At 45.9% G+C, this 21,612-nt stretch overlaps 1 protein-coding gene and 1 long non-coding RNA gene across 2 annotated transcripts; one reads left to right on the forward strand and one right to left on the reverse strand.

Annotated features, from left to right (window-relative positions):
* Window positions 1–2,697: 2,697 nt before the first annotated feature.
* F2RL1 (F2R like trypsin receptor 1) lies at window positions 2,698–9,953 on the reverse strand. The gene is made up of 2 exons (XM_077817015.1): window positions 9,755–9,953; window positions 2,698–5,048 (listed from the first exon to the last, which is right to left on the reverse strand). Exons 1-2 carry the CDS (start codon window positions 9,819–9,821, stop codon window positions 3,949–3,951), a joined length of 1,167 nt encoding a protein of 388 aa, XP_077673141.1. The 5' UTR covers window positions 9,822–9,953; the 3' UTR covers window positions 2,698–3,948.
* Window positions 9,954–10,064: 111 nt separating this feature from the next.
* On the forward strand, window positions 10,065–14,353 carry LOC144264972 (uncharacterized). Its single transcript, XR_013346137.1, has 3 exons — window positions 10,065–10,234; window positions 10,682–10,757; window positions 12,945–14,353. It is a non-coding gene; the product is annotated as an uncharacterized LOC144264972 (long non-coding RNA).
* Window positions 14,354–21,612: the final 7,259 nt, after the last annotated feature.

The raw sequence follows: 21,612 nt of genomic DNA on the forward strand, positions 1-21,612 counted from the left end.
GAAATGTATGTATTGATAACATTTAAGGAGCTATGTATCTATATTGAAATAATGCTCTTAGGGTCTTGGAGTTAAGACAGGTCACCAGGCAGTGACATACCGCAAATGTTCCTGTTAGGCAGGATGTAACTGAATTCCATCTCCCTGTCTGGCCAGCTGTGTACTGTATGCCTATTAGCATACTGAGTCAGGTACAAATTGAGAGATTTCAAAATCTACATGAAGAAACAAAGAGGAGGGAGGAAAGTCTATTTCTGAATAAACACAAAGGCTTGGTCTGGTAAATCTTGGGAGTGTGAAAAAACACTGAATCCTTCATCTTAAGAGGCAAACTGATTGCATGCATGTCTCATGAAAGAAGGGTCACAGCCTGTCTGGCTGTACAGCACTGCAGAGATTTTAGGATGAGCTGTACTGTACAAGACATGAAAGTACTTGGTAATTAAGTCTAGTATGCATGTTATGATTTGATATGTAACCATTTGTTCCCAATACTTCTACTTTCTACTGAATGCGCTTTGCTAAATAAAAGACTTGTTTAGAATAAAATCATGTCTAAGGGCTGTGAGTTAAGCAGAGCGGTGGGCTGAGGTGAAACTGGTATAGGGCAGTGTTTCTCAAATGCATGCCACAGCCTCCTGGGCTGTGATGGTGTGGGAGAGCAAAGCAGTGGCCCCTCCCGCTCCCTGTTGCTCCTGGATACCCTGCCTTGGTGTTGGTTGCTGGGGCTGCCAGCAGGAGTTGGGCCCTGCCCCCCCTCTGGAGACACCTGGGACACAATCCTGCAGGAACGGGCAGCCAGTGAGTTCTCCACCTTTGCAGAGGTGGTGGGGCTCAGGCTTTGGCTCCACACACTCTCCCACAGCCATCCCATTGCCCCTAGCCCCCCTCTACCTCTCCCCCCTTCAGGGCTTAATGTGTCACCCCTACACTTTGAGGCCACCAAAATATTTGTCATGACAACCCCTGTGCTAGGGCATACTTCTTTAGAAGTAGTAGATTGGTGAAAGCTGTGCGTCCAGCGCACTAGGGGTTAGATACTCCAAGAAAACGCACAGAGGGTCTGAGCAGGACTGTGCCAATCACTCACCTATAAAAGAAAAGGAGTACTTGTGGCACCTTAGAGACTAACCAATTTATCTGAGCATGAGCTTTCGTGAGCTACAGCTCACTTCATCGGATGCATACCCGGCTGTTACTCTGTCACCTATAAAGTGACCATGAGGAGTGCAAGGCCTAGAGGGCGGTGCTTGTAGCACCCATGGCCAATGAAGTTGGGGAGGTGACCCCCAGCAGGCAGAGACAATGCTTCCTTACAGTAAACACAGGGGGTAGCGAGGTGCCTCACAACCCTGGGTACCCTCAGGAAGCATCACAAGCACTGAATTCATTAGTGTGACCCAGTTTAATGCACCACTAAGAACCATGGGAAATTGTACCTGAAATTCATCCCAGCACACAGCACCATTATGGATGCAGTTCGGGGGCTACTCACACAAAGTAGGGGTTCACACAGGGGATGCTCTATGCCCAGGCTAGATTAGCCAAGGATAACAAGGTAGGATGGAGATACACATCTAGCCCCTGACATAGGTGGAAAGGAGGAAACATCTAGAGCCTCTGCGTATGAGGAATGAAGTGAAGTAGGAAATAGACTTGGGGAAAAGGGGCATAGAGTCTCTGGCATGGGGGAGTGGGGGAGGAGGAGGGTTGCAGGGATGCCCTGAAAGAAGGGGATGGGGAGGTGGCGGTGATAGTACAGAATGAAGAGATGCAAGAAGTTCTGCTGTGTGCAGTGAACTCAGCCTACATTATTAAACTGTTCAATGCCATAGCTTACAATATTGACTTTAGTGGCCACTCTATATTTGAGATTCCATTTTTTGCATGGAGCTTATAATGAAAGTTAACTTACTGGAAAGGCTCCTTTCCTGTCACATTTCCTACTGTAGACACAGCTTTAGAGAGCTCACACTTAACAATAGGGGCATGAATAATATCCCACTACTGTTTTAAATTATCATTTGAAACACTAAGTGACTAGGATTGCAGACCATAGTTGACCTTAAAAAACAAAACAAAACCCGAAGTGAGCATATATTGTAGAAGTCTCCGAATTGTGGGGCACAGCAGGGCTGGGCCAGCCCCTACAGGGGGAAGGGAGGGAGAGCCCCCCCATCCCTGACTGAGGCCCAGGCACTGCTCCGCACTCATCCTTGCTCGCATCCCTGTTCCCAGGGCCCCTGTCCACATCCCTCCCGGGAGCCAGGGATGAGAGGGAGGGCAACCTGAAAAAAGTTTGGGCACTACTGTTGTAGAACAGCACTAAACAAACAAGGAATCTATTTTGTTTTTGTTTCAGGGTTTCTCCACTGACCCGTATGGCTAGGCAGCTGGTTTGCTAAGACCACTTCCTGTCATGCTGAACAGAGGTGTTTCTTTGTGCTCCCATTTTGTCTGTATCCCGAGGTTGTCCCATAAGTAGACTGTAAACTCCTTCAGGCATCTTTTGTTCTGTTTGAACAGGGGCTAGCAGCATGGACTCCTGGTCCGCCACGAGACTGCAGTAGCACTTAAGAGCCCTAAACAAGCACTCGTACATAGATCTTTTCCAGGCACTCGGGGAGAAGTTATGATTTTAATTTAATCCCAACGCCAAGGCATCAACTGAACATAAACTCACTTTTACTCTGAAAAGCTAGTGGGTGATGCTATGTAGCACCCATAATGGATTAAGTCTAATGAATGCCAAATTAAAAAACAAAAAAACCCAACTCTTTTGGTTCATTAACCAAATTTAACTAAAAGGTGAACACAGATATGCTTGTGCATACCAAGTTGTTTGCCAGCTGTTTTGAATTATTACTTTGTCTGGCTGTTCCTCTCACCTACACACATGCCTCCCATCAATAAAAGTTTGCACTAATGAATTATAGCATTAGGCAAATTTACTTCATTTTTACATCCGACTGCAGTATTGACAAACTCTACATTTGTACTTAGGAAAACAGTTTTTTTTTAACCTAAAATCTGGTAATGCAAATCAGATCACTGACATGTGAAAGTGTTAAACAGGAACACAAATGAGGACTTCCAAACTTAGTAAGTTATAAAAAGTGACTTAATTTACATTATATATCTTAATACAAATGAAGTAGTATGTAAAAGTGAAACAGCTACAGGACATAAATTCTACAAATACAGCATATTATGCCCCAATAAGATCACATATTGTCCAAAATCTGAGAACACAGTTTGCCTCAGTATATATTCCTATCAAAGAACAATTAATTTATCTCAATGCTAGCTGATAATATAGTCAGTTTGCTATCTCACTGGTATAATCTTATCAGGCTTCCCCAGTTTCAGTATTTGCAATAGCAGGAAAGTCCAATAGACAATATAAATTCTATTAAGCATAAGAAATTGACCTCCTGTGGTTTAAGAGGAGGCTCTCTTATTTACCCTCATAACTCCATTAAGATCAAATGAAGTAATATACAAAGGGACAGGGCTCTAAAGAAACAAGATACTTAAATTGCTTGTTTCTAGTATACAAAAATAGTATATAAAACAAAAGTACAATAACCAAGTCATAAAAATTAAGCATCCTTCACTAAATTATTAAGAGTTAAATGCAGAAGTGATTAAAATAAAGGCACCATCCATAGGTATTAAAACATTACAGAAGTTCTCTGCCATTTAGAGAATAAGTACTGTTTTTTTAAACAGTATCAAACTCAGTACAGTGCTGCTTTTTCCATGTCACTCAATATTCCCATGAGGAATTCAGAGGTAAACAGTTGCCAGTTTTGAAATTAAAGTCTCAGTGTGAATCCAACAGATGGTTGCTTCATACGCACTTGTAAAAATAAAAAGATTCACGTTATGTACAATAGGCTCACTGCTATATTAATAAATGTTCATTTTTCTACTACAAGAAAAGATTTAGTAAGTTGTCTTAGTTGTGTTTGAACTGGAAGAATAAGAGTTGGATTTCTTAGGGTATCTACTTGATGAAAGAGAGACTTGCATCCTCTTTGCAGTTCGCACACTTCGGCAAAGGAAAGCATTTTTAAGGTTGTCTCTGAAGTCTTTTGAAACGAAATAATAGATGAATGGATCAATGCCACTGTTCAGAGTGGAAAGACACAATGCTGTTATATATGAGGCATACACATGACTTTGGCCATAGTCCCTGATCAGAGAATAGTGCACTATAAGTAGAATATTACTAGGTATAAAACAGGTAAGATATATGGATAGTACTGCAATAATGAGCTTGATTGCTCTTTTCCGTTTCTTTCCAATGTTTATATCTGTAATGGAGGCATTCAAAGTCTTAATCATTAGTATGTAGGCAACAGCCGTGAGAATAGCTGGGAATAAGAAGACTCCAATTGCTAGAGAAAGGAAATAATTAAACATGTCATGAGCCAATACATTCTGAGGCAACACATCATGACAAGTAGTGATATTAAGATTTGAAATATATGCAGTTTGATCAACGAGGTACAATGGAATGGTGCTCAGCAAAATCAGTATCCATATTGCAATTGAAACTCCTACTGCCATTTCAGACTTCTTTCTTGAGTGTAGTATGGGGTTCACTATGACCCAGTACCTTTGCACACTGAGACATGTCATAAAAAGAATGGAGCAGTACATATTTCCATAAAAAAATCCAGTGAGTACTTTGCAAAGTCCTTCACCATAGATCCAGTTGTTGCCATTTATATGGTATGCAATCTTCAGAGGGAACCAGAAGACAAATAAAAGATCTGCTAGTGCCAGGTTAGCCATATAAATCACAGCTGGATGTTTCTTTTTTGTTCTGAAGAAAAAGACCCATAAAGCCATGGCATTGCTTGGTAAACCAATAAGAAACACAGTGATGTAGACTACAGGAAGGAAAACTGTAGTCAGTTTTCCAGTAAGGATTTTTGTAGCAAAGTCATCCACAGTATATGATTTTACAGAGGAGTTTTTATTTTCAATATTTTGGCCAATAAAACTTCTTCCTTTTCCATGGTTGGATTTACTTTCCACTAAAGAGGAAGACAGAAAGAGAGACAGATTAGTACAATGTCATTACATAGATAGTCCAATCCATTCTAAACTATGAAGGACATTAAACAGAAAATAAAGTTAGCGACAATGCTTGAATCCAGTCATATTGTCCTTAGTTTTATCTCCCTCTCCTTTTACTTATTACCCTACAACGATGCAATTCCTTTATTACACCATGTATAAATGTTAAACTATTCAATGTCCATGAACAAATTCTCTTGGATTTTTGGTGGAGGGAATTAACTAATTATTAATACCTAACCCTTTCAAGCCTAATTGAATAAGTAACTGAATCAAAGTAAACAAAGCTTGAGCCAATTGTACGTGAACAGAGGCTTGTCTACATGAGGAAAAGGAAAAAAAAACATAACAGTCTTCCCCATGTAGACAAGTCCCTAATTGCACTCAGTCTTCAGAGCAAGACAGGAAAGAAAACATGAGTGTTAGTATTTGTAATACTGCTGGAAGATGGTCAAGCTGCAAGGGTGCTGCTGGCCTGAGACAGGGGAAATATAGGTTCAATTCCCTACTCCACCACAAACTTCCTATGTGAGTTACTTCCTCTCTCTGTGCTTCAGTACCCAATCTATAAATACTTCCCAAGAGTGTTGTGAGGAGAACTACAATGAAGGGGAACTATACAAATACTTAAAGTTAGAAACACAAATGTGAATACACCATAGCAAATCTCAGTTTACACAAGCGCAGCTTACCTAACACCACTGAACCATCCATATGAAAGTAAACTGCATCCCTGAAAGCCCTGCAGCATGTTTACAGTGTAACTCTACCAGTATGCTTCCTTCATTTATACTGAGGCCTTGCCTACACTAGGGAAGAGTTTGCTGGTAAAGCTTATACTCGTTAGCGCTCCTTTGCTGTTATAGCTTATGCCATTTCTCTGAACAAAGTAAGCTAACTGAATCTACACTAAGGCATTTGCTAGTATAACTATGGCAGCTAGGAGTATAAAGAGAATGATACCCATTAATGTCAACTGACATTAGTTACAGCAACAGTTTTACTGGTAAAACTATTTTGGTTAAAAAAAGTCATTTGTTAACTGAAGTAGTTACACTAAGCGTTTATACCAGTACAGTTTGTTGCTTATTCCCATAGAGTACTGATAACTAACTTCATTCACAGAAACAAGGTTGTTCTGATTGCACTACAGGTATACTTAAGCAGTACTTTTTTTTTTTTTTTTTTTTTTTTTACCATTAGACAAGTCTCAAGTTACTTGACAGTGTACATTTAAGAGTCAATTAATTGTACCATAGTTCAGCAGTTTTCAAACAACAGTGCAAGGTGCATAGTTGTGAAGTCTGTCAATCAGTAACCAGTTGGATGCATTATAAAATTTCACTTATATTGTACATGTCCAGAGAGTTTTAAAAACTGCTACCATATAACAGAAATGAGAAAAATGTTCATGTTTCTCATGTCAGTTTTCTACATTAATCTAAACAACTCCATGTTTTCCAAACCAACCAATGAATATCTATTTTAGAAGTGTGCACCCAACACTAGTATATATCAGTGAAGTGATGAAGATGAAGTGAGCTGTAGCTCACGAAAGCTTATGCTCAAATAAATTGGTTAGTCTCTAAGGTGCCACAAGTCCTCCTGTTCTTTTTAATGCTAACAGTATGTATCAGTGCTAACAGATGCAATTGCTATCCATGTATGTGGTAAACTTTCAATAGTGAATGGATGAGATACAGATTTATACTATAGGAAATACAGCATTTAAAAAGATCCTCTATAAAAAAAAAGCTAATGTTTTAGTAATTTGTTACTTTTTTACTCAGACAAGTTAATAATCAAATATTCCACATTTTATATTCAACACTCATTTTATGCAGAAACACAGAACCCAAATGTTAATTATCAAAGAAAATTAAAAGTAATAATAAAGTTCAGGGGAATAGTCATCAGCAGGCTCAAAATAGCTCAGTAGTTGTACATTACTTCTGAGACCATTCAGCATCCAGAGAGAAACGATACATTTACTTAAAGCAGTAGTCACACTGGGATAGGATGCTAATTGTATTTTCTACATATTGCACTATGCCTTTTGCATCTTAAACTTCCATAAAAATTAAGACTATCCCTCCTCCAAAAGACACACCAGATTTTTGCTGTGTAAAGTATTGAAATATGCAAGTTGAAAATAGTGAAACAAACTGTTTTTAAACAGTTAAATTCTGGTTGTTATTAAAATAAAAAGTAGTGAAATGAAGGGCTCTGCTTACAAGAAACCTAACTTTTTTATGTCAGTCATGTCAGAGACTCAACCTCAAAGGTTTTTTAGGTCTGTTCCAGTGATTTGTACTTGAGAGTCTAATTAAGTTAAAAGGGAATCTGATCCAATTTATGATAAACCATTTGACCTTTCAAAAGGCACAGTGAGTCCCTACCAAGTTTAAGATGGCTAAAGCTCATTTCAGAAATGATGTGTGAATGGGGAAGGGTCATTTAGAGAAACAATTGTGCGTTTATCCATGACTGACTGAGTCAGCCCATCCCTTGCCAGTGCTGTTGATTCATAGCTACTCCTAGATCTCCAACTTCTGTGGTGAGCTATTACTTGCAGGCGGGTGTGTGTGTGTGGGGGGGAGGGGGGGGGACGGACAAACCTTTTGTAGTGATAATCAAGGTGGGCCATTTCCAGCAATTCACAGGAACCTCTGAGGAACAGTGGGGGATGGGGGTGGGGGGAATAGTTTTACTTTGTGTAATGACCCATCCACTTCCAGTCTCAATTCAAGCCTAAGTTAATTGTATCCAGTTTGCAAATTAATTCCAATTCAGCAGTCTCTTGTTGGAGTCTGGTTTTCAAGTTTTTTTGTTGAAGAATTGCAACTTTTAGGTCTGTAATCGAGTGACCAAAGAAACTGAAGTGTTCTCTGACTGGTTTTTGAATGTTATAATTCTTGACGTCTGATTTGTGTCCATTTATTCTTTTACGTAGAGACTGTCCAGTTTGGCCAATGTACATGGCAGAGGGGCATTGCTGGCACATGATGGCATATATCATAGAATCATAAACTATCAGGGTTGGAAGGGACCTCAGGAGATCATCTAGTCCAACCCCCTGCTCAAAGCAGGACCAATCCCCAATTTTTGCCCCAGATCCCTAAATGGCCCCCTCAAGGATTGAACTCACAACCCTGGCTTTAGCAGGCCAATGCTCAAACCACTGAGCTATTCCTCCCCCCCCCACATTGGTAGATGTGCAGGTGAACTAATCTCTGATAGTGTGGCTGATGTGATTAGTCCCTATGATGAATATGATATTAGAGTCCCTTTGATGAATATGTCCCTACGGGAATATCAGAGTCCCTATGATGAATATGTCCCTATGTCCCCTGAATAGATATGTGGACACAGTTGGCAACGGGCTTTGTTGCAAGGATAGGTTCCTGGGTTAGTGGTTCTGTTGTGTGGTTGCTGGTGAGTATTTGCTTCAAGTTGGGGGGCTGCCTGTAAGCTAGGACTGGCTGTTTCCCAAGATCTGTGAGAGTGATGGGTCGTCCTTCAGGATAGGTTGCAGATCCTTGATGATGCATTGGAGAGGTTTTAGTTGGGGGCTGAAGGTGATGTCTAGTGGCATTCTATTATTATCTTTGTTGGGCCTGTCCTGTAGTAGGTGACTTCTGGGTACTCTTCTGGCTCTTGTCAATCTGTTTCTTCACTTCAGTAGGTGGGTATTACAATTCTTCAAAAAAAAAAAAAAATTCAAAACCAGACTCCAACGAGAGACTGCTGAATTGGAATTAATTTGCAAACTGGATACAATTAACCTAGGCTTGAATAGAGACTGGGAGTGAATGGGTCATTACACAAAGTCAAACTATTTCCCCATGTTTATTCCCCAGACATTCTTGCCAACTGCTGGAAATGGCCCACCTTGATTATCACTACAAAAGGTTCCCCCGCCCCCACCCCGCTGGTAACAGCTCACCATAAGATTAGATTACTGCAGTGCACTCTGGTGGGTGAGGCTATACACAAAGACCACCCAAGCTACAGCTGGGGCAAGATGAGGCAGCTTGCTTGCATAGCCCATTATGTCCGAGTTTCAAAAACCGAATTGGCCTCCTATTTACTGCTAAGTGCGATTTAAAGCGTTAATATTGATCTTCAAGTGTCTGAGACTTGGCTTTAGATTGTGAGCAACCTGGGGCGGAGATCGTCCCTTCTCTCCCAGCAAAACAGCTAACAGAGAAAATAGCCCCCGCCCGGCCGCTTGAGAGCCACCTTCCCTACTCCCGCCAAGAGCAGATCTCTGCCTGCTCAAGCTAATCACGCCGTACGCCTGACGGTCGGGGCCGCCGACCTCCGGGCAAGGGGCGTAGCCGCAGCGGGGCGCGCCCTGCGCTCGGAACCGTAGCCGGGTGGTGCGAACGCCTGCTGGCGGCTGTTTAGGGGGAGGGTCGCGGTGAGCGCCTCAGCTCCCCGCGCTCGCTGCTCCCGGGGGTCTCGGCTCCGTGTCCCGGCTGAGTCACCCCAGCCCCTGCCGGGCTCCGAGGGCGGGATCTGGACCGATCGGGCCGAATTCCAGCTCCTCGCTCCCACCCTGCGCGGCGGGTAGCGGAGCCAGGCCCCAGCAGCCCGGCCCCAGCGCGGCGGCCCCGCTCCGCGCTGGCGGGGACGAGTCTCCCGGCCGCCCTCTTCTTACCTGTGGCGGACGCGGCCACAAGCGCCGCGCACAGGAGCAGCAGCTGCAGCCAGCGGCGCGCCCCCATCTCCGGCCGGGACGGGCTGCGCTCCGCGGGACTAGGGCTGCGGCACGGACACTCCCCGCGGCACGTCGCTGCCTGCTGGGCTCGAGCTCCTCCGGCCGCCAGTTTCGAAGATACCTACGAGGAGGCGGGGCCGAGCTGCCGTCAAGCAGGTGCCTCGACTCCGCCCCCCTGGAGGGCGGACGTTGGGTTTCGAACGCCGCAGGGGCACGTGACCTGAGTGAGTCACCGGCGGCATGGAACTGGGAGCGGGGCCGCGAGACTGGGTGGGGGCGGCTCAGGCCGGTTACCTACGGGCCAAGGAGCGGAGCTGGGGAAGCTGCTCTTGCTTCCCAAGGCGGGTCCCTGGCGTGGTGCGCGGGGCCCCGCGGAGTCCCCGGAGCGAGGCCGGCTTGTGTTTGCGGCGCTGGAGCTGCGTGAGTCCCAGCCGCTGCCACGCGGAGCGGTACCTCGCGCTTCGGCGCGGCTGGCACCGTTGCTAGGCGTCGCGTCCACACGACATGCCGTTACTAATTCCCCCCCACCCCCGCCCGCGGAAAGCAGCGTAGTGTAAACAGGTGCTGGCTGCGCACCCAGGCGACGTATGCCGCTCCAATAATAGGGTGAGTCACGGCCAGTCAGTGGGCGGGAGTCAGCACCAGGGTACCCTTGTCCCAGTCCAGAAGCCTCTTGGTGCCAGCTGGCAGGGGGCACTGGGTTACGGAGGTCCCCTTAGTCTGGCATCTGCTAGTCCACCAAAGAACGTTATGTGAGGGTCTCTAATGAAAGTCTGTCCCGCCAGTCATAATCCTTGTGAGATACACGTATGGGTAATACCTGAGGAGTTAAGTAGATACTGTATAATTAAAAATTATGTTCTCTAGGTCCGTGTGTTAAGGCAAGTCATGGAAAGGTGATCTGCGTACCCTCATGCAGCGGTGAAAAGAGGCATATCTCACTGTGAGTGGTCATGTGCAAATTAAGTATTGTAGGTTTCACAATGGACACTCATCCACAATCTGAGCAAAATGCTAATCAATAGATTGCAGGGGTCACAGGAAAAAACAAAAACAGCAGGGGTTTTCCTGTTTAGGATTAAGACATTAAAGATTTTGAAACTATATATGGGGTGCAGATAAACCCCGTCATTACTTCAATCTGTGAGTACAAGTTGCCAGCAGGCTTGATCTTAGGAGAAAGGATGTCAGCCAAACTAATTAAAAACACTGGGAAAAGGACTTGGGGTGAGCTATCTGGTTGTAGAGGGGGAATGCCTTGAGAGTAAGTATAGGCTCTAGAGAGCATGTTATGATTTTGTTTCATATGTAACCATTTCTTTCCAAAATGCTCACTTTTTGATAAACTTATTCTTGTTTTCACTATATAAACATTGGTTTCAGAGTAACAGCCGTGTTAGTCTGTATTCGCAAAAAGAAAAGGAGTACTTGTGGCACCTTAGAGACTAACCAATTTATTTGAGCATGAGCTTTCGTGAGCTATAGCCTAACTTGATTATCATGCACATTGTGTAAAGAGTTGTCACTTTGGATGGGCTATCACCAGCAGGAGAGTGAATTTGTGGGGGGGGGTGGAGGGTGAGAAAACCTGGATTTGTGCTGGAAATGGCCTAACCTGTTGATCACTTTAGATAAGCTATTACCAGCAGGACAGTGGGGTGGGAGGAGGTATTGTTTCATATTCTCTGTGTATATATAAAGTCTGCTGCAGTTTCCACGGTATGCATCCGATGAAGTGAGCTATAGCTCACGAAAGCTCATACTCAAATAAATTGGTTAGTCTCTAAGGTGCCACAAGTACTCCTTTTCTTTTTATATAAACATTGTGTGTTAAGTAGAGTGGGAATCCGGAGTTGAATCTTACAAACTGATGTGTGTAGTATTCCTTTGGGAGTAGCAAATTTGAGTGTTCTCTGAAGGTTCAAAGGCCTGGGCATTCCAGAGGGACGCTTGGTGGACTTGGGAGTTGATGTGTGCCTATTGCTAACCTGTACAAAGAGAGCAAAGGCTGTGGAGGCCTGGAAGATATTGCTTGTGTTTCCAAAAGCTGGTGGTTTCATGGAGCCGATCCACAGCAGGCTCAGATAAGACTCACAGGTGCCTCGCACCCCTGTGAAAAAGCACACTCAAGAAAATCAGTGGTCAGAGTAGCAGCCGTGTTAGTCTGTATCTGCAAAAAGAAAAGGAGTACTTGTGGCACCTTAGAGACTAACAAATTTATTTGAGCAAAGTGAGCTGTAGCTCACGAAAGCTTATGCTCAAATAAATTTGTTAGTTCCTAAGGTGCCACAAGTACTCCTTTTCTTATAACAAAATCAGTGACCACTCTTGAAAATTTTGGCCTCGTTGACTTGTTCAAGAGCATACGGCAAGTCATTTGCAGAACCATAACTAGCAGTTCATACATCCCAGTCCTATGCTTAATCCATTATGCAATGCCGCTTTGATCTGGTGCCCTGCTTTAGTATGGTGCTAGAGTAAATGCATAATACGCACTACAGCATAGTATTTGAGATTTTACATACACAAAAATCAGAAAATCCCAACCATAGTATTACATTAATGTAATTTTTTAATTAATTACCATGTTTTTTTATGAGAAAAAATTACTTTAAGTGTATATTCAAATACCATTTGAATGTGTGAGGTCACATTCAAGTAAACAGTGATTTATTTGAGTGATTGTATATTTGGACACTGGAATAAAATACATTGTGCAGTCATTTGAATGTAGTCACTTGGTTCCCCAGTAAGCCAACTAATCCTGGGGACAGTAAAGGTATGTCTACACTACGAAATTAGGTCGATTTTTATAGAAGTCAATTTTCACAAATCTATTTTATACAGTCAATTGTGTATGTCCCCACTAAGCGCATTAAGTCGGTGGAGTGTGTCCTCAGTACTGTGACTAGCATAGACTTACAGAGCGGTGCACTGTGGGTAGCTATCCCACAGTTCCTGCAGTCTCCGCTGCCCATTGGAATTCTGGATTAACCTCCCAGTGCCTGATGGGGCAAAGACATTGTTGCAGGTGGTTTTGGGTACGTGTCGTCAGTTGCCCCTCCCTCCCTCTGATGAAAGCAACTGCAGACAATCGTTTCACGCCTTTTTTCCTGGGTTACCCTTGCAGACACGATACCACGGCAAGCATGGAGCCCGCTCAGCTCACCGCTGCTGTTGTGAGCATTGTAAACACCTCGTGCATTATCCTGGAGGATGTGCAGAACGGTGCTAAGAGATGCCAGCATGAGGACGATTGTGATGAGGACATGGACACAGACGTTCCTGAAAGCACGGGCTATGGCAATTGGGACATCATGGCTGCAGTGGGGCAGTGGTTGATACAGTGTAATGCCGATTTTGGGCCCGGCAAAAAAGCACACACTGGTGGGACCACACAGTGTTGTAAGTATGGGATGATTCACAGTGGGTGCAAAACTTTTGCATGCGTAAGGCCGCTTTCCTTGAACTTTGTGAGTTGCTTTCTCCCACCATGAAGCGCAGGAATACCAAGTTGAGAGCCTCCCTGACAGTTGAGAAGTGAATGTAGATAGCCCTGTGGAAGCTTGCAAAGCCTGACTGTTACCGGTCAGTCGGGAATCGATTTGGAGTGAGCAAGTCTACTGTGGGGACTGCTGTGATGCAAGTAGCCAATGCAATCACAGACGTTCTGCTATCAAGGGTAGTGACTCTGGGAAATGTGCAGGTCATAGTGGATGGCTTTGCTGTAATGGGGTTCCCTAACTCTGGTGGGGCAATAGAATGCATATCCGTAGCTTGGCACCGGACCACCTTGCCAACCAGTATATAAACCGCATGGGGTACTTCTCAATGGTTCTGCAAGCACTGGTGGATCACAAGGGACGTTTCACCGACATCAACGTGGGATGGCCGCGAAAGGTGCATGACACTCACATCTTTAGGAACTCCGAGCTTTTCAAGCAGTTGCAAGAAGGGACTTACTTCTCAGACCAGAAAATTACCATTGGGGATGTTGAAATGCCAATAGTTATCCTTGGGGACCCAGCCTACCCCATGCTCCCATGGCTCATGAAGCCGTACACAGGCAGTCTGGATAGTAGTAAGGAGCAGTTCAACGATAGGCTGAACAAGTGCAAAATGGTGATAGAATGTGCCTTTGGACATTTAAAAGCTCACTGGTGCTGTTTGCTGACTAGGTTAGACCTCAGCGCAACCAACATTTCCATTGTTATTGCTGCTTGCTGTGTGCTCCATAATATCTGTGAGAGTAAGGGGGAGACATTTATGGCAGGGTGGGAGGTTGAGGCAAATTGCCTAGCAGCCAATTTTGAGCAGCCAGAGACCAGGGTGATTAGAAGAGCACCGCTAGGCACGCTGCGCAGCAGAGAGGCTTTGAAAATCAGCTTCATGACTGGCCAGGCTATGGTGTGACAGTGGTGTGTGTTTTTCCTTGCTGCACACCCGCTCCCTTTGTTGATTTTAATTCCCTGTAAGCCAACCACCCTCCCCCTTTCGATCACAGCTGGCAAAGGAAATAAAGTAACTATTGTTTTGAAACCATGCACATTCTTTCTTTCTTAATTAAAAAAAAAAAAGTGAGATAACTGACAAGTTAGCCCGGGTGGGGTGGGGTACAGGAGGAGGGAAGGACAAGGCAACATTGCTTATTGTAGCCACACTACAAATCAAAACTGTTTGAACGACAGCCTTCTGTTGCTTCGGCCATCCTCTGGAGTGGAGTGGATGGGTGCCCAGGGCCTTCCCCCGCACGCGTTCTTGGGCATCTGGGTGAGGAGGATATGGAACTTGCGGAAGAGGGCAGGCGGTTATACAATGGATGCAGCAGGGGTCTGTGCTCTTGTTGGCTTTCCTGCAGCTCCAACAGATGCTTCATCATGTCTGTTTGCTCCCCCATTAGCCTCAGCATTGCCTCCTGCCTCTGCTCTTCTCACTCACTTAATGCTTTATAGATTCATAGATGTTTAGGTCAGAAGGGACCATTATGATCATCTAGTCTGACCTGCACAACGCAGGCCACAGAATTTCACCCACCATTCCTGCGAAAAACCTCTCACCTATGTCTGAGCTACTGAAGTCCTCAAATCGTGGTTTAAAGACTTCAAGGAGCAGAGAATCCTCCAGCAAGTGACCTGTGCCCCATGCTACAGAGGAAGGCGAAAAACCTCCAGGGCCTCTTCCAATCTGCCCTGGAGGAAAATTCCTTCCTGACCCCAAATATGGCGATCAGCTAAACCGTGAGCATATGGGCAAGATTCACCAGCCAGATACTACAGAAAATTCTTTCCTCGGTAACTCAGATCCCACCCCATCTAATATCCCATCACAGGCCATTGAGCTTATTTACCATGAATATTTAATTACCAAAACCATGTTATCCCATCATACCATCTCCTCCATAAACTTATCGAGTTTAATCTTAAAGCCAGATAGATCTTTTGCCCCCACTGCTTCCCTTGGAAGGCTATTCCAAAACTTCATTCCTCTGATGGTTAGAAACCTTTGTCTAATTTCAAGTCTAAACTTCCTGGTGACCAGTTTATATCCATTTGTTCTTGTGTCCACATTGATACTGAGATTAAATAATTTCTCAGTCTCTGCTACTGAATGTCTCCATGCATTAAGCTGTGCCCTTTCAGTGTGGGAGGACTGCATGAGCTTGGAAAACATGTCATTGCAAGTGTGGTTTTTTTCGCCTTCTAATGTGTGATAACCTCAGGGGTGGGGATGATAGGGGGAGCATAGAAACATTTGCACGTAGGGGGAGATAAAAAGGGAGAGTAAAATTTAAGATTATACATTTCTGAGAACAAAAGGGAGACTCTTTCACAGTGAATCAAGCAATTTACAGCAGACAGTACACGTGCTTTAGGTACAAGGTCGCATTTTGCCTTTTATATTGAGTGCCTGCCGGTACGGTGAGACATCACAAATGGCTGGACAACAGAATTCGGTTTCCAGGCAGCCATGGTAGGCCTTTTGGTATGCGGGGTTGGCTTCTTATGCCTTCATAACATGTGGGAATAGTTTCAAACTGCAGCGCCATCCTTTCCCATAGCAAGCAATGCCGGTTGGGTTTCACGTTTAAAAGGAGGGGCTGTGGTTTTTGGGTGGATGTGGAGCACACACCTCCCCCCACCTGACCGTGTGGCTATTCTCTGGGATGATCCCTTCAACTCTCCCCCCGCTGCATGGCTATTCTCCGGGATGATCCCTTTTAGCCAAGTGCAAACAACCCAGCATGAACGGGGTCCTTTTACTGTTCCCTTACAAAAATTCCCCTATTTCAACCAGGTGACCATGTATATTATCACTCTCCTGAGGCTAACACAGAAAGATATAGACCGAATGTTGCTTGAATGTGACCAAAACCCAGGACCATTCACTGCCATGCTTTGTGCTGCAGTGATTCCAGACTACTTGCTACTGGCTTGGCATGGTAAAGTGTCCTGCCGTGGAGGATGAAATAAGGCAGCCCTCCCCAGAAACCTTCTGCAAAGCCTCTGCAGAAGACCTCCAGGAGAGCTTCATGGAGATGTCCCTGCTGGATTCCCGTTCCATGCCCAGACACGTTAACAGACTTTTCCAGTGGCTCTACTGGCCGCGAATGCATCCCAATTCTTCAGGGCAAATCAAACATTAAACACTATTGCTTTTAAACGCTGTACTGTAGTTACAAATGTGCACTCACCAGAGCTGCCTTCTCCGGCTTCAGGGTCGGGGATCCCACATTGGGAGGGTATTGGCTCCAGGGTGATGAAAAGGTCCTGGCTGCCAAGGAGAATGGATTTACCACTTGCCTGCTGCGCATTCTCCTCCACCTCTTCCTCCTCCACCAAATCCTCCTCCCTGTTGAGTGAGACTTCCCCCTTGCAGGTGTCCATGGACAGTGGTGGGGTGGTGGTAGGGTCCCCCCCCTAGAATGCCATGCAGCTGATCATAGAAGTGGCATCTATGGGGCTCTGTCCCGGAGCGACCGTTTGCCTCCTTTGTCTTTTGGTAGGCTTGCCTGAGCTCCTTCACTTTCACGCAGCACCGCTGTGTGTCCCTGTTGTAGCCTCTGTCCATCATGCCCTGTGCGATTTTGGCATATATGTTAGCATTTCTTCTTTTTGGTTGGAGTTCGGCTTGCACAGATTCTTCTCCCCATACAGCAATCAAATCCAGTGTCTCCCTTTTGGTCCGTGCTGGAGCTCATTTGTGATTCTAGGGGGATTGCATGGTCACCTGTGCTGCTGAGCTCACCACGCTGACCAAACAGGAAATGAAATTCAAAGTTTCCCGGGACTTTTCCTGTGTACCTGGCTAGTGCATCCGAGTTCAAAGTGCTGTACAGAGTGATCACATTGGAGCACTCTGGGATAGCTCCTGGAAACCAATACCGTTGAATTCCATCTGCACAAGCCCAAATTCAACCCAGTAAGGTTGATTTTAGCGCTACCCCCCTCGCAGGGGAGGAGTACAGAAGTCAATTTTAAAAGCCCTTTAGGGCAACAGAATGAGGTTGGTTGTGTAGACACATTCATTTTAAAATCGACCTAATGCGGTTAAATTCGACCTTACCCTGTAGTGTGGGCCAGGGTTAAGACTAGTGAGGAAAGGGCTTCTGTGACCCAGCTGTGGTCATACTCACTGAGCCACTTGAGCTATAAGGTGCTCCTGCTTCCACTCATAAGGTGTTACCTTGTGTTTCTCTTGTACTTGTTTTTTTCTTTTTTTCCCCACTTAGAGCTTGGCTACACTTGTGAGTTAGAGCGCATTAAAGCAGCCCTGGGTGCCCTAACTCACGACGCGTCCACACTGGCAAGGCACATAGGGCGCCCGGACTCTGTGGCTGGAGTGCTCCTGATACTCCACCTCGACAAGAAGCATAATGCTGCACCCCGGCTGGAGTGCCGCAACACCACTGTGGATGCCCTGGTCTGTTAATGTGCTCTGAGCAGCCTCAAGAAGTGTACCACAATGCCTGTTCTAGCCACTCTCGTCATCACTTTGAACTCTACTGCCCTGCCCTCAGGTGACCAACCACCAGACCCACCCTTTAAATTCTCTGGGAATTTTGAAAATCCCCTTCCTGTTTGCTCAGCCAGGCATGGAGTGCTCTCAGCGAATCCTTCCAGGTGACCATGCCTCCAGGCAATCCCCAGTATGGAGCAATGGCAAGGTGCTGGATCGCATCAGTGTCTGGGGGGAGGAATCTGTCCAGTCCCAGCTGCGCTCCAGCCATAAGAATTATGATACCTTTGGGCAGATATCAAGGGGCATGATGGAAAGGGGCCATGACTGGGATGCACTGCAGTGCAGGATTAAAGTGAAGGAGCTGCAGAATGCCTATCACAAAGCCCGCGAGGCAAACCACCGCTCCGGTGCTGCCCCCACGACCTGCCGTTTCTACAAAGAGCTGGACGCAATACTTGAGGGTGACCCCACCTCCACTCCGAGGACCACCATGGACACTTCCAAGCCCAGTTCAACAAGGCAGGAGGAGGAGGAGGAAAGCGAGAGTGCTGAGGAGGAGAGATACACCCTGACATCCCTAGATGCATGCAGCCAGGAGCTGTTCTCAAGCCAGTAGGAAGGTAGCCAGTCGCAGCGGCCAGTGCTTGGGGAAGGACAAATACCAGAGGAGGTGCCTGGTAAGCGGCTTTTATTTTGGGAAGGAAGTTGTTTGGTGCAGGCTCTCGGGGTGAGGAGGGTTAGGGCTGCATGCATGCCTAGAGGCGGAATAGGGCGTTGGTGTTTTCTCTCACATCATGGTAGTCGGCCTCAGGTATCTTCAAAGCTCTCATGCAGAAGCTGGGCAATGCGCTTGCACAGGTTCCTTGGGATAGCTACTGTACTCCTTGTCCCAGTGAGGCTAACATGTCCGTGCAACTGTGCCATGGGGGGGCGGGGAGACCATTGCTGCACACAGGCAAGCTGCATATGGGCCAGGACGGAAGCCGCATTGTAGTAGAAGGCCCTCCCTTGCTGTCACCCTCAGCAGCGAGATATCTTCCAGGAGGAACTCCTGTGGAAAATGTGGGGAGAGTGTTCAGTATAAGGGCTGCCACCATGTCAGGGTTCCCTCCCCACTCTGAACTCTAGGGTACAGACGTGGGGACCCACATGAGAGACCCTCCCCAAGCTTATTTCTACCAGCTTAGATTAAAAACTCCCCAAGGCACAAATTCTCCCTTGTACCTTGGATTAGGTAACGCTGCCATCACCAAGTGATTTAGACAAACTCAGGGAAAGGACCACTTGGAGTTCCTACTCCCCACTAATATCCCCCCAACCGCCCACACCCCCTTTCCTGGGGAGGCTTGACAATAAACAAGATGCTCACAAACCAACCTTGGGTTTTTTTAGGACACTAAAAAAACCCCAATCAGATTCTAAAAGAAACAGAACTTTATTATAATGAAAAAAGGTAAAAGAAGCACTTCTGTAAAATTAGAATGGAAGATAATCTTACAGGGCAATCAGATTAAAAAACATAGAGGATTTCCCTCTGGGCCAAACTTTAAAGTTACAAAAAGAAAACCAGGAATACACCTTCCTCTCAGCACAGAGAAAAACACAAGCCAAAACAAAAATAAGATAACGCATTCCCTTGCTAGTACTTACTAATATAGGTGCTGACTTTTGGTTTTGCCGGTGGGTGCCCTCCCGAGGCCCCACCCTCACTCCACCCCTTCCCCCACTTGCCCACTGCTCGCTCCTCTACGCCCCCTCTTCCGTGCACCTCTGACAGTTTTGGAGGGAGGCTATTCACATTAGAGAAAAAAGGTGGGTGAGGTAATATCTTTTATTGGACCAGCTTCTGTTGGTGAGAGAGACAAGTTTTTGAGCTTTCACAGAACTCTTCTTCAGGAAGAAGAACTCTGTGAAAGCTCCAAAGCTTGTCTCTCTCTCAACAACAAAAGTTGCTCCAATAAAAGATATTACCTCACTCACCTTGTCTCTCTGATTTCCTGGGAACAAGAGGGCTACAACAACACAGCATACAAAAATGCAGGATTCACATGAACAGCACAGAGTGACCATCACACCAGGGCACTATTTTCAGGATTCATTTTAGCATAATGTCATCATTACACCAAGGAAGTAGCACTACCAGCACCATGAGATAAATATAGCCACGGGTGCATGCCAAAAATTCACAGGACAAGCACACTGGGATCCATACAGCAGGGTAGTAGTACCAGTTTAGCGCTCAGTGGGGCTACACTCAGGGACTGAGTCCAAGGGTTCAGCTAAACACAAGGGCACCTGCAAATAGCTGTACTAACAGCAGGATCTACACTGGGCCCAATAGGAGGAGTTGCTCATCAGGGCACTAATTCCCAATCCCAGTGCAAGGCAATATGGGATCCAGGTACCAAGTCTGTATTACCAGAATTTGTACTCCCAGGAGAGTGGGATGGAATTATAGAAGTTACAGGCGGAAAAGCCCTCTGTGATCATCCTGGCTCAGTCCATCTGCCTGCCAATGCAGGGCTTATCCTTACTGCATGTTTTTTCCAGTCTCCTTTTAAAAGTCCCAAGCCTTGGGGTTTCTAGCTGTGACACTCTATACCAGGGGTTCTCAAACTGGGGGTCGGGACCCCTCAGGGAGTCGTGAGATTATTACATGGGGGGTCGTGAGCTGTCAACCTCCACCCCAAACCCGCTTTGCCTCCAGCATTTATAATGGTGTTAAATATATAAAAAGTGTTTTTAATTTATAAGTGGGGGGGGTCACACTCAGGGGCTTGCTATGTGAAAGGGGTCACCAGTACAAAAGTTTAAGAGCCACTGCTCTATACCTCGGGGAGTGGTGTGCTGTGCTCTGTAAGCCCCATATTCATCATTTGTATATATTCTTTATATTTCATATAAAGCATGCCATGTAAGGTATCATGGGAAAGGTTATGATTTGCTGAAATCCACTGTTCTGTCGAAATATGTACATCATTAAAGTGTATGAAATTATGCTGTATGGTGTTAATGAAATATGCTGCAAATTTGGGAGTAGCCCAGAAGGCAACTCCCCAGAAACAACAAGGCACTTGACCAAATGGCTGGGTGGATGTTACATGACCATCACCAGCCATTGTGCAGCAAGTGAATGACCATTAGCAATTCAGGTTTCAGACTAACAGCCGTGTTAGTCTGTATTCGCAAAGAGAAAAGGAGTACTTGTGGCACCTTAGAGACTAACCAATTTATTTGAGCATGAGCTTTCGTGAGCTACAGCTCACTTCAATGACCATCACCAGAGAATTACTCAACCCTGGGACTCAGCAATGCCCTCCTCCCTCCAACATGATGCTTGGACTTATGTTGCCAGAGCACATGGACTAAACAGGAGATAGTTCCAGCCCAGGTTGTACCCCAGGGGTCACACTAGCCCTTCCCTTGGGAGATTATTCCATCCACACCCCAAGGCAGAGATTGCAGTGCTTGGAAGGTTTCCCCTGATAGCTTAAGTTTCCCTCTCCCCCCGCCCCCCTGCATCCCTTCCGCACTACCTCTCCCCCCTCCCCCCCCCCCCCACTCCCGTAAGATGCAGTCACCCAGATGCCAGGGAGGGGGACCAAGCGCACTGCATGGACATGGCCACTGTCCCCGAGAGGCAGGCATCTCTGGCTGGGCAGTGAGGGCAAGCAGAGGGGCACTGCACCCCGCAGCAGCCCAGGAGACATCCCCCCCTCCCCGCCCATTCCTGTCCAGCTGCCCGGCGCGGGCTGGTACTCTCAGTCTCTCTGTGCTGCCAGAGTCCGGGGGATGTTTTTGGAGACACCTTTGACTGAGCCCCCTGCCAGATGCAGAGA

This window comes from Eretmochelys imbricata, chromosome 5 (assembly GCF_965152235.1).
Source record: "Eretmochelys imbricata isolate rEreImb1 chromosome 5, rEreImb1.hap1, whole genome shotgun sequence".
Taxonomy (NCBI): domain Eukaryota; kingdom Metazoa; phylum Chordata; order Testudines; family Cheloniidae; genus Eretmochelys; species Eretmochelys imbricata.